Raw genomic sequence first — 20,503 nt, forward strand, 5'->3', positions numbered from 1 at the left:
AAATAAGTTGATATTGTATAAGATATTATAATTTATTATTATATTATATAAGTTGATATTCAGATGAACGGATTAAGTAAACTAAATAAATAATCATTTATTTTTGTTAACTTACATGGTGTTATAATTATATCTAGAACGAAGGTTAAAAAATTATAAACAATAAAATAACTACTTGTAAATGTAGCAATATCATATAGCCTATGGCAGATTCATTTTAAGTTGTTATGTTTTTTGTTTCAGACTTATTTACGTTCAGTAGGCTATAAATAGTGAGCTAATCTCATTAACTAAAATTCCAATTAAAGTTCTTAATTTCATTTTTATTATTTTACTGACATACCAAATGCTTCTCTAGCAAAATACTATATTTTATTTATTGGAGAATCAGTTTCGCCAGGTAATAAGTGATAACAATAGTTTTATGTGATTTGGATTCATAGATATGGTCTCAAGCTGAACTTGACTGAACTCATTTTTTTAATCGTATGTCAAACCGAATATCAACTGAATGATTCTGCGAACATTCCATTCAACATTGATCTGAACCCATAACAGGCATTTCGTTTAATACCGAACAGAACCCATGCAGAGCTTTTGAATTAAATGTCGAGTGTATTTAATTATATACGAGTGTATTTTACGTCAATAAAATAGAAAAAATACAAATTTAAAAATAAATACCAGGAACATTTTTTGTTCGATACGTTTGACGTGTTCGATTTTTTTTATTTCAAAAAACTATTTTTTAAGTTTTGATTAATTAAAGAATTTAGAACTTTTTGTTCGAGTTTCGAAAAATTTAGTTTTTTTAAAACTAGGTTCAAATTTACAATTCAAACCTAACCTTAACTTCAGTTTTCGATTTTTTGAACTTCGAGCTGTTTGAATTTCCTCTAGATGACACATACTTATGTAAATTAAATACCATGTTCACTATATAAACTCATAATGTGTGTATCAGTATTGCATACCCATATCGCCGTGTTACAAAATAATATTTTGTTAATAATAATAATTAGTATACCTACTTTTGTTTATTTTGCTGGAGATTTAAAAAATATTTGTTTAATATCAAACGTCTATTTAGCTGAGTGCAATAGTTGTTATGTTAAAAACATTTTAATCTATGAATGTAAAATAAATGTCCGAGTGGATATACTAATATTGTTAATACATTGATGAGATATTAGATTTTAATGAAAAAATAATGGTGAAAATCACAGATTTTTACATGATTTATTTAAAAATATGTTAGATTATAATATAATGTAATATTCAAAATATTTAAATTATATTTAATCAACTTTATATATGAAATTGATAATTATATAATTAAATATTATTATATGAATTTTTATGTTCCTACAGTTTAATACTTTGTCGGGAAAATCATGGAATTAAACTATTTACAGATTTTTGAATTTTAGTTTACAAAATTCAAAAATTTTACGATTGCTTTATTTTTGTTATTAAATGTACATACCTACAAGCGCATAAAACATAAATTTATTTATAATATTGAAGACATTTAAAAATAATATAATTCATGTTAAAACTGAAATATTTTATAATTATTGGAGAATTTATTTACTTGGATAACTAGTGTTAGTGGATGCACCACTGTTTCCAGTCATCTAAAACATACATTTATAATTGGTTATGTAATGTATGTTTGAATTAAATGTTTGTTAATTTTAATAAGAAATGTAAATATGTTAAACAATCGACGTCAGCAAACATTTTCAAATAAAATAATGAGAAAATAAAATAAATGCACAATAAGTTTTTATTCTCAGAGAGTATGTTATTTTAAATACATACATTGGACAGAATTCAGAATAAAAGATTATTCCAATTTCTCTATTTTATGTTAAAAGTTAAAACAAACGATAACCAAGCAAATAACATTAAATTTAAATAATAAGGGATTCCTATTACATTGGGTATTCCTGTATATTATTCATTGATTGCACATCATTTGAGTATGCCATTCAATTGAAATGGGAGATGAATGGAGCAGCATACTGATCACTGAATGAATGTCTAAAACATTCCATGATTCACAATTTACAATTTCTATTTTATTTGTGAAAATATAATTTAGTAGGTAAGCATTTTTATATGATATAAGCTCAGTAAAACCAACATCGTATAAAGAATGTATTTTAGAATTTGAATATACAATTCATCCAGTATTAAAATGTTTTCTTATTCCTCGATAGCATAGGAAACAATACACATTAATATTAGTACACTATAATATTAGACATTATATAATTATATTATTATTATTATATGGCATATTTGAAAAATAAACAATGATTCGCTATACATGATTAGGTACTTCTATTTTATTCATGAAGCATGATTTATACATTTCTTAAAATCTTGATTTATTTCTCAAATAAAAACTTCTCTTTATTGCTGTATTGCATATTGGATTTTTTTTAATGAGTTCATATGAAATCAAAATTAAAATTCAATCGATTAGTTTTCAACTTATTATACATTATATTATAGAAAGAATAAAAGTTAATAATCATTACCTATGATCCATGATTGTAGGTTAAGAACATATAGAGGACATAGTTATAAATAAATTACAAAATAAACATAATATTTAGTCAATTACTATAATAACTTAAATAAATTATGAAATTCTAAAAGATTATTATTGATTACGGTTTTTTTTTACCTTTTTACCTACCTATTACTTTTGTTACAACAACATTTGTCAGTTGGTTCTTAATTGAGGTTTAAATGAATTAGTTTTAACTGAGTCAATGTAATTCATTATTTTGGCATAGAAATAAATATGGGACACTTGTTTAATGATTTTTGTCGTAGAGTTTACTACTCTACTCTCTCAAAAAATAAGTATAAAATGAGGTCAATAAATTGAATGCATCTATAACATTTTTCTTTTTGTTTGGACGAATATACTGGATGTTCGTGAGGAAACTCAAATTTCACTATGGCAATATAAATACTTTACGAGCACTTTTCATTTGATCGCAATTTGATATAAACGAAAAAAGAATACTCACACATTTTTAACACATTGTGATCACAAAGAAAGTTATTTATTACCTAATAAGAAATATTTAATTTTTATATCTAAAAAGTATTTCTATTTAATAAAAAATTTGTTTTTCACCGAATATATAATAACAGTTTTTCATAAAATCTCCTGAATTACTTACACATATTTTTTACAAACATATATTGATTAACGAACAATCATGTATTAGTATTTTAAATTAAATTCATACGTCATAATTTTAAGACTTTCATTGAAAACATAAATTATTTTTAATAAACTTTTTTAGAATATACATTTATAAGTTGAGTAATTTTATCAAAATATGCATCAAATATACTAAATGTCAGAGACTGTTCAAATATTATGTTGTTGAATTCCGTTCTAGTGAATAATTTCAGTTTAATAAAAATATCTGAATTTATGTTCCTAATATTTGCAAACTGAAGTAGTATTTAGAACGCGTGTAATGTTGTTATAAAGGATATATTAATTTATGAATGTACGATGACTTCTTAAGTCAACATACCTAATGTATTATTGAATTTACGATATTAATATAAATAGGCATGCATTCATTATTAAAATTCATCATGTCGATCTATTTCCATCATTAATAATTCTCTCACTAGTCAAGTATTTTGGCTTGCATTTTTTTATTAAAGAATCATTATATCAATTCCGTTTTTTAAAAATATTGCCTAAAAATAATTGACATGACAATATGGAAATTAAATAAAACCAACTATTGAAATAATAAAAATGTATTATATTAGCATATTAGTATGAAACTAAACTAAACTATTTAGTGAAAGTAATTATAATCAAAAGTATATTGCAATACAATATTCAGCTGAGAGTTGATCTAAATCATAAACAGTTAAAATGGTAAAATAAGGATACATTAAAAATCACTGAATCTGTTAACTTGTAATACAAAACAATGTATTTGTGACAATTGGGATAAAAAACATATCGTAGTGTGATTTAAAATAATTAATCATAACAAAGTATAATCAATAAAATCTAATTGCCACTATGGGGCCGGTTAAACACATTTAACCATTCGTAACATGATTTACACCTATGTTAAATTCTACAACATATTTTAAAAACTTAAAATAATACAGTTAACAGAAATAAATATAATTTTCAATTATTATTATGTTGTGCAAGAGATAATTATTTTACATTATGATAATAATTAGCTTGTCATAAAGTCCTTGAAGCAGAGAACTATGAAATAAATAGGTATGTTCAACAAATTCATAACGTCAAATACTTGGTAACAGACATTTTGAAACGTAGTGCCATAACTTTTCGAAAGTATGTGGAATTGTGTTTTGGTAATAATTTAGTTACGAAGTGGACGTCAACAATTTAAAATCGTAACAAGGTATATTTAGATAAAATACACATATTATGTTAGAAACGGTCACCCAGGTAGGATTTTAGAATCAAGTAATTGTGTTGGGGTAAAAACAATTTTAGGTCATATAGAATACCAGCATGTTATGCTAAAACTATAAATTATTATTTATCAACACATTATTCAGATAACTATATTGAACCTTGTATTTAATAAAAAAGAATATTATTTTGAATGAAAATTATGATTTTTTCTAATAATTATCACTGTAGCGAATTTAAATATTCCTGTGACATCAAATACAGTTTACGGTATCAAATTATTTTTACCAATAAAATTATGAAAAATAATAAAAATGGAATATTTACATTCAAATAAGTTTGAATCAAAATAAATCAATTTTAAGATGATTTGTGTATAAAAATTCATGAATATTTGACTGTGACGGTTGGACGTTTGAAATATTAAGTTTTGGGTTTACTCTAATATGCTAATAACTTTTTAACAGACGGAAAAGTAAATTTTTTGGTTGAGATTGATTTATTTTAATTTTGAAATTGTACCATATCTTTTTTGATTTTATCCTTTACAGATATCTATTGAAACTTTGGAAAATGTACTCAAAAGAAACTTTGAAAATTTTATAATATACATTTCTAATTATCTCCTAACTACATATTTATACAATTTACATCTTGTTTACAAAACTGGATATAATGTAAATAAAAGAGTTTTTTTACGTATGAAGTTTTTACACAAAATATTATAACTAAACTTTGAATACACTTGATACTACTATACCAAATGTCTGTCATTAAAATGCATAATAATAATATATTTACATAATTCATAGCGAAAAAAGAACAAGTATTATTATGATATTTTTTTTTTGTTATTTTTTTTGTTATCTCAACCATATGTCACAGTTTCTACTAAGAATCGTATTTTCAAATTATATTATTTATTATTTCACTAAAATTTGTAATAATATAACCCTACTTTTAATGAGGTCATCTAGCTGTACGAAGTAAGTTGACACACTTGCAGTGGTTTCGATCAGTAGCGCCACAGGATTTTTTTGGGACCTAGACGTTTTGGTGTGGCCACTTTGGCGTAAACAAAATTGGAGTATGAATTTTTTGTGTATGACCATTTTGGCGTATATTTAACAATATTATTTACAACAATATTTAAAACTAATTAAAATAAAATAGTTATAAAAAAATTGTAAATCATTTTATTTGAATATGCATGGTGGTATAAAATGTTTAAAATAAAAAGTAATTTAACCTTAGTAGTTTAACTAATATAAATACAAATATTATTAAATTTAGTAACAACTTATATTTTGGGCTAGACTTATTAAAAATATAAGTATGTTTTGGTTACTATAATCCTCTACAGCTTTAAGAATTGTTTGGTCGACACCATTACATTTTTTTATCCTCTTTAGGAGGACTATTTCAAGCTTCTAGTTGTTGATAAAATGTATCACGTCCTGACTGAACCTTTTTTAAGTTGGTAATAAATGTCCATAATGTTGGATGTCTTACACCCATTTGTAGATTCTATTGGCTGCTTCAACGTGGCCATTTGTCCTGTCTTCTTTATTTAACACCCGTTCGTGAACATTCCACAATACAGGTGGAAATCGAGCATTATTATTGTTCTACATATTATATAAATTATGGGTATATATTTCTTGACCATGCTCTACTAATAATTTTCCGGAAGTAACATATTACCTACTGGTACTAGAGAAGAGTGCATTTTGTAGGAATACATTTTAATTTTTCATAATGAAAGAAATTTTGGAGTTATGAATGATAGGGGGTTAGATATTTTTGGGAGAAATGTGAGGTTAGAAACTTTTAACCTTCCGCAAGTGTTCGACGCTGTATGTTCTGTCCTTTTGTGTGACCATATGTATATTTAAACTAAAAATAACAATTATGTTAATTCATTTCAAAAATTTGTTTGAGTACACCAAAAATATTTAATAAAAGATTGTGGGGTGTATGCGTTGGGCTGGTCATTACCCCACTTATTTGTTTTAGAATGTTAGATTTTTTTACTTTGAAACCAATTTAAAATTAACGATAAGTTATAACATTCTAAAAAACATTCTGAATCAAAACCAAATTTTACGTTACCTTAGCGGAAAAAGAGTATATTAAAAAAAATTAAATCTTCAAAGTTTAAACAATGATTAGGATAATGATCATTTTTAAAAGGAGCTGCTTGAAATTGGTAGAGCAGTAATTCTGACCAGAATAGAATTTAAAATTCAACCCTTATAATGCATAGACACTGGTTCACTATTGATTTGTAAACAATTATACTGTAATAAATCAATTACAATTCTTGGTTACAATTTATTTTTGTTTGAATATGTGTTTGTATTTTCTATTAGTTTTAGCACATTTATCTAATTTTACATCATTCAGTTATAAGTGATATTCTTAATTAGGTTTTCAATTGAATTACGTTAATAACACTGATTGTTCAATGACCAATTGATTGACGGAAACTAATAAAATATAAACAAAACGGTTTATTTATTTGAAAAGTAAAATTTGACAGTCTACATAACCAATTTAACTGTATAATTAATTGGTTCTTATGTTATTATAACTATTAAAAAATTGAAGAGGGAACTGAATGTTTTAGTCTACAATTGATGGATAAGGTAGTGAAAAATCTAAGTTGCTGATATATAAAATAAAAAATAGTTATCTTAAATTTTAAAATTTTAAATAGTTCGAAAAATGGTTGTGACTTTTTTATCACAATAGGATTAAATAGTCTTCATAAACAATTTGACGTGTATGCACTTAAAAAAAGTTTGAACTGTACTAGTTTTAGGTACCAGAGAAAACTGGTCATTTATTTCAATATTATGGCAATTACAATTAGGGTAGAAATAACAATAATGAGAAAGACACAATTTAAACAGAGGTACAGTGCAAGAGTAGGGATCGAAATTTTAATACTTGCAGTATGGTGAAATTCGTGAATGTCGTATGTATGGAATGTTGGTGGCCTACACGAGTATATTCGTGAGTGGCTATCCGCGTCCTTCCAGGAAGAGTTGTTCCAACGATCTCTATCACAAATTGAGGGATTGCGGCTATGCAAATGAGCATACATGTATTGGTGTCACCAAAGGTCGTTCTAATCAATTATTATTTTAATTGTTTTTAAAGCTGGTGTATGATTATTCTACTGCTTAAATAAATAAATATTTGTATTCTGCTTAAAATGTATATGTATTTGTTAACTTACCGTTACCTTATTTGCAGTGAGTGTTGCTCTGTGGTAATTGTGATGTGTATTAGTTGTTATTCTCTGAAGGTGATGTTCGATACTCGATATCACAGCTATAATATATTATGTATTTTGATTTATATGATTTGTACAGACAGTTAAACGCCTCTTTTTGAGAGCCTATTCTGTGGTTATTGAGATATAAATCACGCAATTTTGATTATTGTAATTGTGACTATTATCCTGCGTTCTTAAAAGTAGCTACATCCGTTTGCAGTGATCAAGTTAATCTACCAACCGAATGTAATTTAAGCTAAACGAGCGTTGTGTTAATTTAGTTATATTATTAATAGATAATAACTAAGTAATAATGATAAAGCTTATAATTAATGATAGTCTTATAATAAATATATGATTATAATAATTAAATGTAGCTCTCGAGAATCCCTACATTCGTAGAGATCTTACATAGTCAATCTGCCAACCGGATATAATTTAAGTTATTAAGCTTCCAAAATTATGATTATCTTCTAAATTAATAATAACTAGGTGATGTAATTATATTTAAAGCTAAGAATAATTGAATAATAAAGATATTATAATGTTATAATAATACGATGACAGTCACAGGATTTCATATTGTGTGGGTGAATATGGTAGGGCGATAAGGTGAATGAAAAAATTAACAAGATGGTTCAAGGAAATAATAAGAAATAATTCATCAAATTGTAAAACCGAATGCTGAGATATTTGAATATGCATATTATACGCCAAGCGACAAATACTCCAGTAAAAAAAGTGTATCGTGGCGTAGACTGGCGTGGACGTTGTGCATCGGCTCTTCTTGTGGTAAAGAGCTGTTGATGAGTCGATTTTGTATGACCCTTATATACGATTATTTGATGTAATCCCTTCCACCAATTGATGTTTATCGGCTGAACGTAACTTTAGGGTGTCACGATGCGTCTATGATTTTATATTCTACTGTGCGACGTAAGTACCGCTTGCAGATCATTTGTGTCTCTTTCCTTGGAAGTATGGCACACCCGATTGTACTTGGGTGAGGAGACTTGGTCATTTGTAATGTGTTGCATGTGTCGTGTACTAGTGCGAATATAAGGAATGCATGTATAAATCTAATGCGTATGGATATGTATATTGCTCTACCCCATACACGGCACGGACCCTTATGATCAATTATATCTGTTTTTATCTAAGAATAGTGATCAAATATTTAACATTACACAATGGTTTAGTCTAAATTGAATATAATATTATGACTGTTAATTTTTTGAAACAAAATAGGTACCCATATTAGTTTAAAATATTATCCTGATTTCTCTTATTTATTTGAATATCTTTTTAACTGAATAAAACACAGATATTATTACGAAAAAACGAGTTAAATTTGGCTAACTGCCTTGATTTGTTGGCACCAAAAACGAATATTTTACATATTTATATAGCACTTTTCCAATAAATAATTTGCACTTAATAACAACGTAATATTTCAATTTAAAAAAGTTATTTTCAAAAACATCAAATGATTTAATTTATTGACTTTTTTGTAGAATTATTATAACGAATTTTTATTCCGGATAAGATAATATGTACTCATTTGATTAGTAATTGCTTATCACTATTACTTATATGCTCATCGATTCAAAATGAACTATAAAATATAATATAATCCAATGCAAAAAAATACCTTTATAATATAATTTTAAAACTAGATTAATTTTGTAACCAAAAAAAAAATACAATTTTATAAGCATGCGACTCATTGTATTTTTGAAATATATATTACACTATTGTGATTTTATGTTTAAGGTTTTAATTATTTTTTTTTTTTACAAAATTACCGAAGACCTACAAAAACGTCAAAAGTTACGTAATATATAGTATACGTATGGAATTTAAAGTATTATAAATTGTTTCTTGGGGAAATATATTTTTAGTAATTTTTCCTCGTTTAGGATGATTTAACATTTTAATCATGTTCAACTATAAGCACATTCAAATATTTTTTTACTTTCTTAATTTTTGAATAATTTTTTATGAATGCCTACAGGGTTATTCACAAATAATTCCAAACCCATTATCATGAACATATTAGCATACAAAGTTAAATAACTGAAAACTACTAGTTTGAATTTTGATTTTGATACACCATAATTTTCGGAAAAACTGTTAACCAAATAATCAACAGTAGAAAAGTTTTTAATTTAGTAAATAACTGAATAAGTCACATCCAGAAGCTAACTTTGACCTGAAACGAAAAAAAAATGTCTACAGCTCTTAATATATTCATAATAATTATAAACTATTTTTAATAATGTGATAGTTTTAAAATCTATAACGTAAAAATTTATTAGTGTCATAAATGTATTATGGATCTAGGACAATTGGTCAAAAACATTTCATCAAAAGATAGTTAAAACAGTTAATCAAAAATAATTAAACCGTCATTAAACACTTTTTATCAGAGTACTTTTTTATCAATAATAAAAGTGTTTTGTGCACATAACTTTTAATAGATATTTTATTTATTGCACTGTAGTTAAATTAGTATAAAAATTTCAAAATTTGTATGAATTAAAAATGTTTTTAAAATTATGGACGTCAACGATTGTCAATAAAAAAGTATACATATCAAATTAATATTGTGTGTTTGTTTTCTGTAATCATAAAATTACATGTCAAGACACGTATTTAAAAAAAGTACTCATGTTTATATCATTATTATAATACGATACAATACAACAGTTAGGTCAAATTATACATAACACTACTGTTTATTCAAAATATTATTTTTGTTTGTAAATATTTTGGAGAAAGTGAAGGGATAATAATAACTTTACAAATCATGGAATTATTATTTTTGGTTAAAATCAGTATTGTCATTTTGAATGAAATTATTATATTCTAGGTTCTAGCTTTGAAGTTACAAAATAAGACATGAAAATTGTTTATTTAAGGAGTCGTTCCACTTATAAATTTATAAACTATTAGGTGCGTACATTGAGGGTATGGTGTACTTTATAACTCACCAAACAGAATGTTAGTCAAACACCAGTGATTGATAATTGCATAAAATTACACTAATGAATTAATTTTATGCAATAACCTTCCAAACTTCTACAAAAGTGGATATTTGTCTTTGGCTATTATCTAAAAAGTGTTCGTTCAGGATTTACAAATTATACAAACCAAAGTTCCTTTAAAATAATGATTAAAGTATTATTTTTTTAGTTTTTTGTTTTGTACTTAACTATATGAATACAACACAAATACATTTTACTAGTTATTACACTTATTTTTATTTTATAATGTTATGATACGTACAAATTTATTAATTCGTCATTTAGTTTATCAGTAATATATACAGTTTACACATATATTCGTTAATCACAAATCATAATTACATACATTTTTTTCCCATATATTTCTTAATAATAAAATAATTTTATCTTTCGCTTACAATGTATATATTTTTATATTTTTATATTTAATATATTATCTTTTAAATATTTTTTTTTTAACATTTGAACGTCTTATTGAATTTCATTTTTGTTCTTAAATTTTGTTAATTACAATTGGTTTTAAGTAATACAATCGTTATAACAGTAATATTATACATATTTATTGCATTTTATATTGACAATAATAATTAACTACAGTCAACTATCTACCAAGTATTTATATTATATTCTAGCTTTACATTTTTATTACAATTCTTATGATTATCATAATAAAAGCTTTAATTTATAATGAATGGTATTTTTGTACCAGCTGAATGTAAATTGTTATTACCTACATCCTCGTCATTCTTTATTGTTTTATTAGCCAATAATTTGGTAAATTTATAAAAAAATAATGTATTAGGTACCGAAAGAGACGATATTATGTATGAATTGTTGGTAATTTCACGTGCTAATAATAATAATTAAGGGAATACGTAATTCGCATATATTTTACAACACTATATTATAATGTTGCCTTTTATTGTTATTGCGAAATCCGGCTACACGCTATATTTATGGCTCTACGAGAACCGATGACATTACAACTGTCGCTAATACAGGGTTCAAAATTATTGCTACATAGGGAAATGAATCACTTGTCCAGTTGGTCCAGAATGATTACTAAAGCTTTATGTTTGACATAAATACATAAACTTGCAAGCGAATATAAGTTTAAAATGTTATTTCACTATATACACATTTATACATGGTATATATATTTATACCTACATAATTTTATATATTTATAGAATGGAGGCGCCAAAGGAGGATTTGATATGAATATAGGACCAGCCTGGCAAAAAGGATACACAGGAAAAGGAGTAGTTGTGTCCATACTTGACGATGGTATACAAACAAATCATCCAGATTTAGCCATGAACTACGTAAGTTTTTATTGACACATAATAAACAAATATATTAAAAATAGTTTTAAATTAAATTGCTTTTTCAAAAATACTAAATATTATGATTAAATACATTGAAATAATGCATGTTTAGTGTAACATAATAGTACATACAATATCATAAAATAATATTTAAATATTTATTCATAATATTATAAATAATAAACATGTTCATTTGAAGAATACGTTTGACACTTATTACTTATTGTATTTTTTTTATATACAGATTGTAAGTATTCCTTTAAATAACTATAAAAAAAAGAATAGGTTCCATAAAAAATCGGTCTCGTCTCAGTTATGTCGAAACTGTTTAAGATATATTTATATATATACATACTGTAGGTACTTTGGACTACACCCGCATTAAAATAAAAACAAAAATGTATAATATATCAAATGCATTAATTCAGAATTCAAGTTACACATTAATGTTATGTTTGAACATAAAATAAATAAATTAGTATTTTTCTGTAAAACCTATTAACAATTCAACATTTTTAAAACAAAATTTGCTTTTTACTATTTTGAGAGAACGACTATTAAATAATTTTGAATAAACATCTAAAAATTCAGAAATTGTTCAACATTTAGATAACCTTAACATAACATATAACATACAACATGCAAACGTTTTATGATACCTAGTAAAACGTATTACCAAACCTTGGTATTTTGGTGGAAATTATTTGTTTGTGATAGATAGATATTGGATAAGTTACGAAGTTGAAAAAGACTTTTACGGATTGAGATAACTGTTGTCACGAAAAATGGCCAAACAGATTGCGTTTGTACAATGGAATTCTTTAAAAATTATTTACGTGAAAAGGGATCGGCTTGAAAAAGGAATAAAATACGAATCTTTACACGTCATTTTCAGCATAATATTATGATAAATATCAGAACTAGAATATTTATGTATGAATGTATTATTTTGTCAAAAGTAGAATCAGCTTTAAACATGATATATAGTAAAATAAAATGACTTACCTATGTTGTATTATAGTTAAGTATAAGACTTATAGATCTTAGAGTGTTAGATTTTATGGAAGATTATTGTAATACTGTACAGGTATTATTTTGTAAGTAATCATACAATATTTTCACGAACAACATGTATACTAGCTGGAATACATATCATACACTTTTTATGTAAAATCTAAATGCGAATATTTTTTTATTTTTTTAGTTGTTTTGCCATACATTTTTGAAACTGTAGACCTAACCTGCTCATAGTGTGTTTCATAACCTTATAAGTTATAATATGGACGAGTTAATGACATTTAATTTGAATATAATTTTGATTGAATGGTTTTTTATCTTAACAATATAACTTATTACTATAAACTTTTCTCTCACAGTTGATTGTTGAATAATTATTATGATGAGAATAGCATCACTTTCAATAAGAATTTTTACATAAAAAAACACTCTGGTTGAGAAATATTTTCAGACTTGTCACTGGATATTTTATTTTTACAGATGACAAAAAACTGAATTTATATTTTATATAAAAGACTGATAAATTAACAATGCTTATATTGTCACTTTTTAACTCCAAACATCGAGATATTTTTCATCGTGATTAATGAGCTTTATAATGAAACTAGTAATTTCAAAACTCGCATATTCAAACATTTAACATTAAATCGAATTTTCAAAAAATTGTAATTACCCAACCTGTATATTAATAAAATAAGCAGTCATTGATAAACAGGGTGATTCTTTTAATGTAAGCTATTCATTATTTCTAAAAAACCAGAAGTTTCCTTTGTGCGTTAAGAACTCAGTTAATCGATACAGAATATGTACATTTTATAAAATATATGTAAAAAACAAATAGGCTTTGTCCATCTTATTTATATTCTTATACGTTATAAGCCATTAGTAAAAATATCATAATACAATTATTGTATTGTTGCAATTATTAAATAAGTCGATTTATAATTGATTTATAATTTGTATATTTTCCAGTTAAACATGTCCATGCAATGAATTTACATTTTACAAAATATTTTTAATGACTATATGCAAGTTAGAAGTAAAAGTATGTAATTTTTTTTTATTAAAGAAACTTCGTAATTTAATACTGTATTAATAATTTACATCAAACAAGTATAAACAAAATAATTAAAATACCTACTTGATTGTTAATATTGTTAATCATTATAATTAAATTCAGACTTTTGTTTATAACATATAAACTCATAATTTTTGTTTTTATTTAATTGAAATAAATAATTATTTCTTGATTATTGTCTGTTGCCGAATTAGTTGTTTGACATATTATAACGAATAACGAATATTTATTTTTAATTAAATAATAATTCAGTTTTAAATATTAAAAATAACGATTGTTCATAAAGTAAGTAGACAAATAATAAGTGTATACTGCATTAATTATTTCTTTGTCACTAAAAAGTACATTAATATATCTAAGTACTTAAAACGTTTAATTAATTAAATTAATTGTTATACATTAATGTTTTAACCGTATGTGATATTTGTACATGTATTACGAATCGTATTTGTGCTTGAAATAAAATTTCTTTCATTTGAATAAAACAATAACCACTGTATCGAAAATCAAAATTGATCATTGATCAATATATTTATAAAACTGTAATAATATTATATAATTTAAGGTATCACAAATTATCCATATCTTCTTAAATTTCAATGGCTGAAATACTTTATGTTTCCTCGTGTCATTACAATGATATTTATTTATGATAATCAACATATTTTGATATTTTGTTTACTCATTTTTATTACATGTGATATTCTCGCCCTAAACGACCGTAAACATCATATCGTCATAATAATTTATAGTCATGTAATACTTGATCATAGTGTGAAATGACACTTCTTCGTTCAGTCCTATAAATCCCTCGGCGTTTTGTATTCAAACAACATCACGCACATTTTGTCGCATCTCTGGAAATATATCACGTCGAAAATTGCCAAAATAAATCTGTCTGAGGTGCGGACATTAAGGAAACACAAATCCCATTGTGGGATTTCGCCATTGTGTCAACCAAAACTAGCGAAGCACAACCAAGGACCTCATATCGGCAAATAAAATAACATTGACTTGGTTTACCGAAACGTGAACATAGCAGTATGTGGTTTCATCGTAATTCCAGTCCACTGGCCACCATATCAACTATGTATAGTGTACACAATACATTTATCCTTCTAAAGAGATCGTGCAATTGAAAAATGTAATAATAAAAACGTAATTCATTTGAAAATAAATCACTTCCATAGTGTGATTTCACTTATCTCTTTTCATCAGTTATTTATTGTTAATAATCATAGTACTATAGTACTACAAATTACTATTGTCATAAAATGGGATATGATATCTTGTGACTTGTAATTAAAATTACAAACAAAAGCATTTATAAATCACCATCATATTAGCATACAAATTGCTGTCTTTAAATTAATGTTTTTTCTACTCGAGAATATCTCGTTTAAATGAATTGAACATTGCTATTAGTTCTACAACGTGAAAGGTCGCGGGAATCCACCACGTGCTTGTTTCCTATAGTATCTGTACTCCAGCACTTCAGTTAAAGTGAAGGGAACATTCAATTAATTGTGAAATTGTAAATATAAAAAAAATAACTTAGAACTTTGCCCCTAACGTTCACAAACACAAAAACTTCAATACTGTTTTAGTAATATAGGTTGGTAGGTACCTACTAATAGTATTCAGAACAACATTATTCTGAACTGAATTATTGTGAATTACGATTTGAATTAGTACCTAAATTCCACATAATATTATCGTATCCATAAAAAATAAATTCATAAAATTAGCAATAAATGTTCTATTTCGAAACGCATGAATGTTTCAGATAGCTTGATAGGACTCAACGATAATGCACGCATAAAATGGTATCGCCTGAGGTAACAGTGGTTGTATTTATAGTTTAGATCTTAACCATAATTTACCGTACCTCCCTCACTTTTTCACCATCACAGCACCAAAATGTATCCATAGTGCAAAAACGTTTACATATAAAAGCTGTCGAAAGTTAATGATAAGTTGTGACTTGTAACCCGGAGGGTTTATACGGAATTCCCCGGCTATTATAATGTCATATCTGTTTCGCATGTATGCGTGTATATAAAACCGTTTATCTCACAAAGGGAAAGAGTGGGGGCACCGCGCTGGTGCCTGGTGGCTGCTTCCACCACTAAAAGTCCACCGAGTAGAAAGGATGAAGTGGTTGGTAATCAAAATTTTATACAAGGAAGTAGCGTTATATAAAGACAACATCACTACTACTGCTGCCACCACGGCCGTCGAGGGAGAAACCGGAAATCCGCACCAAACTTTTGAAGCTAATAAACTTAACCAACTTTAACCTCGCTTGGTAGTACTTATACAATATATAATATTATATGTGTGTATATTATTATATAAGTATAAATCAGACAAGCATATCTCAGATATGGAAAATTTAACATGTATAGTGTGAAATTTATGCGTCGCAAGGTATCGTCCAATGTGACAGGACTGAAAATTAAAAAAACAAAGTAAAAGATATTATACACCAATGAAAAGGGAAATGTTTGTGAATTCTAAAGTTCGTTATACAATGTTGAGCACGTTTGTGACATCACTCGAGTAAAATTATTACGAATTGAAATAATTGGGTGATGATAATATTATTATAATATGCACTGAGCAGCTGTATAGTGTGATACTATAGGTACTCTGGTTACACCTACCCAAGGGAAACGAACATTATGGTTACCGGATACGTTTAAAAGTAAATCACAATAAAATTACTGTATGCATCGGATTTTCGGTGATATCTTGGCTCTCTTTAATATGTTGCGTGAAGTCCTAATGAGACATTTTGAATAATCGTCAGCGCGTTTGGCAACAAAAGTTTATGGTAAGCGCTTATGCAAATATTCCGTTGTTAAATTATAATTACATAAAAAACCGTGATGACAAAATACTGTCACGTCATAAATATAACTCAACCTCGTTGAATCAAATGTATTCAAAAAATATTTGAAGCAAATACTAATATGGTATTATAATTTATAAGGGATTGTTATTTTTCTATTTAGTTTGTTTTTTTATCTATCTGTATTTATTATTTTTACATCATTATGTAAAATAGTATACAATTAAGAATAATGACACGATGGGTATTAAGGTTAGGAAGTCTTACAGTGATGAAAATATTATATCGAGTTGTTGGTATAAAAATCGATTACAAATTTTGAATAATTTACTTAATGTATAAATTGTAAACAATAAAAAAATGAACAGTTTTTATGTAATTGTTGTACAATTTCTAAACAAAAGTAATTAATTATATATTTTATAAAAAATAATTAAGTAACATAGAATATTCAAAACATAATATATGTATGGAATGCATGATTTCAAATCATAATTAATAATTAGTTAATAAAATATATACTTTATAAATATAATTCAAGAAATTATAATTAATATTAATTTAAGTATTCAATATTTTTATATGTACCCACAATTATAGAAACAAACACATTTCTTCTCATTTTCTAGGATAACCATTTTATTTTAATTTACTTATGATGAAAATTATAGAAATACAATTTCAATGATCCGTATATTCATTCTTAAAATATTGAAAAATCTTTAGGGAACGATTCTACTATCATAAAATATCATTAGAAAGTTTCTTTCTTAAGAAAATGTTCTAAAATATCTTATGTTTACAAGAAAACTTTATTTAATTTGATTTAACTTCTATTTTTTCTACCACCTAGTCCATTTAACCTTAAACTTACTTTTAACTCTATTTTATTATTCTATAGTTACAAAGAACTGGTATACATGTATTTTTATTCAACTGTATTCTCAATAATTAAACACTCAAAACAGGGACTATAAAACACAGTATTAAAATTGAAAACTTTAAAAATCGTTTAATTATGGAACCAAGACCAAAATCAAAGCGAATACTTTTTATACTTTTTGTATTCTTGATTTTATTGGTTTTCAAATGTTTTTTTTTTTTTTTGTTAAAAGACTAAATATTTAAAATAAAATTTGCATATTACAGAGAAATATTTTAGTACGTAATGAAATATGTTTCAATTATCGAAATGGAACTATAAATGAAATAGTAATTCTTTGTTTTAGATAAGGACCTGCAGCAATATTAAAACTGTATAAATGAATTTTCAATACTGATTTTTTTACGGGAGGGAGCAGAACAGCAACTTATACATTTATAAAATTATAGTTCTTGTCTCAATTATCAATTATGTGCTAACTATAATATAACTCTAGAATGAGTGTCTTGTGAATATTAAGTCTTAAGTATAATATACAATGCAATAGGTACTTAGTGCACCAAAGCACTTTAGTACAACATTTAACAATCATAGAATTAATTTACTTTTCTAACTCTAAACAAAAAAAAAAACCTCCTTAGGTTAGGTTAATTTAAGAACTTATTTTGTAAAATAATTTGAGTACAAAAATTGCGAATGTATTAATTTGTTCAGCCAAAAGACAAATTTAAATGTAGGATGTTCGAAGTATGTTTAATGATCATTGCTCAGGGGAGGGCAGAGAATATAATATCTATACTCATACATATAATAACCAAGAACGACAATAGGGGATAATAACAATGGTAATATTATTAGCAGTGTTGTAGCTCATAACATGCAAATTACATAATAGCATAATAGTAAATTATGTAAAGCAAAGTTATTGAATTAAATTCATTTGACAGTATTATTGAAATAAGCTCATTGCTATATAATGTGTATTAAATGCATTGGAAATATTTTATACTTGAAATTATGTCATTTTGCTAAGACCTGCATGATTCTATCTACCATTGATACAATGAAAGCATTTGAAATCAAAAAAAAAATTAACATAACTCTAAAAAGTTTTTCAACGTTTACAACATTTTTAGGTTGCGCAAACCTTTAGTCTTTTCTTTGTACTATTTGTAGCGAATGTATTTACAATTATATGGTTTTTTTTTTTGTACATCGATAATCGCGTTTTGGAGCATTAAAAACCTAATTGACCTTCAACTTTTACCTAACTTATGGTAAAAAAATTAAAATAATTGATACTTTGAGATTGAGGAAGGGTCAGTAGTAACATTTAATGTATTATTCAAAAATGTTCCTTAAAAACTGAAACAGAAAATTAAGGAAAAATGGGATTAAATAGAAAAAAAACCATAATAATATAGACTTAAAATAATTAAATGTAAGAGTTCTCTTAGTTGTAACTACTTATAAAGAAGGAAATTTAAAAGTATTGAAAATACGAGTTTTTTTCAGAATACGCAAAACTTGTATGAACATTAATTGCGAATTGTTATGTAGTTGAATATGTATACACTTCAATTCAATTTATGATCTGAAGCTTGAAAATTCAGTATAAGATTTTTCAATAGTCACTTTAGAACATTCTTAAGATTTAGAAAATACACCATAAGCACATTTTTTTTATAGACATATTTTGAAGTTTAAGCTTTTACAACGTTTAAACTAAAAGTAATGATTTATTCTCACCTTATACAAATTATTTAATAGGTATTTTAAAATGCATACAGTTTTTAGTTTTAATGTCTAAAGACAATGACTTCAAAATATAAAACAAGTTTCCTCCAAATGCTCTACTTAATGAAATAACAAAATAAGTTTAATGCAAAGCCGAAGCTTAAAAACGAAGGCTCGATATTTTAATACACTGTTCCTTATGCCTAATTCATACAATAATCTAAAAACTTCAAAAATCCATGTTCAGTTCATTGGTGATATACTTACATGAGTGTTCATGCACAATTTTTTTTTAGACATCTTAAGTTGAATTTTTATCGAAGTTGGATATTTAGACTAATAATAATGTATTTAGTTTTTTTTTTTTTGTGTTAGAACACTGATTAATCGTATAACCAATACTATTAATTAAATTATAAATGCATATGCCCGATCTTATTTCCAAAGTAATTAGACTTACTGTACGCTATTTTGCGTGCACCATGAATCTACTCTGCAAAACGTAGTCCTAACGTAACTTACTCTAAGTAGACGGTACCATCAGATTATGTCTTTTCTGAATAAAATTATTATGGCATAAATATATTTTAGAACAATATTAATAATGCATGCAACCATTTAGTCCAAAAAATAGTTTAATCAAGGTGCCATTATTAACAGGTTGCTAATAGAAAATAAATTACTTGAGGTCTCAAAAATAAATGGTGGCAAAAATTCTGTTCAGAATCATTTTTCACAATTTTTTATTATTGAAATTAAATTTAATACTTCCATTGCCATCACCTACTCAATACTGAGGTAGGTACAATCGATAAGTATGTACTATACAGCAGAAAACCTTACT

At 25.7% G+C, this 20,503-nt stretch overlaps 1 protein-coding gene across 1 annotated transcript in view; it reads left to right on the forward strand.

The window, feature by feature from the left end:
* LOC111042071 overlaps positions 1-20,503 on the forward strand; it is a 112,916-nt gene that overhangs the window by 47,768 nt on the left and 44,645 nt on the right. The window contains exon 4 of the mRNA XM_022326562.1: positions 11,953-12,087. Within this exon, the coding sequence (XP_022182254.1) occupies positions 11,953-12,087 (135 nt within the window). The remainder of the gene's footprint in view (positions 1-11,952; positions 12,088-20,503) is intronic.

This window comes from Myzus persicae, unplaced genomic scaffold, assembly GCF_001856785.1.
Source record: "Myzus persicae strain clone G006 unplaced genomic scaffold, MPER_G0061.0, whole genome shotgun sequence".
Taxonomy (NCBI): domain Eukaryota; kingdom Metazoa; phylum Arthropoda; class Insecta; order Hemiptera; family Aphididae; genus Myzus; species Myzus persicae.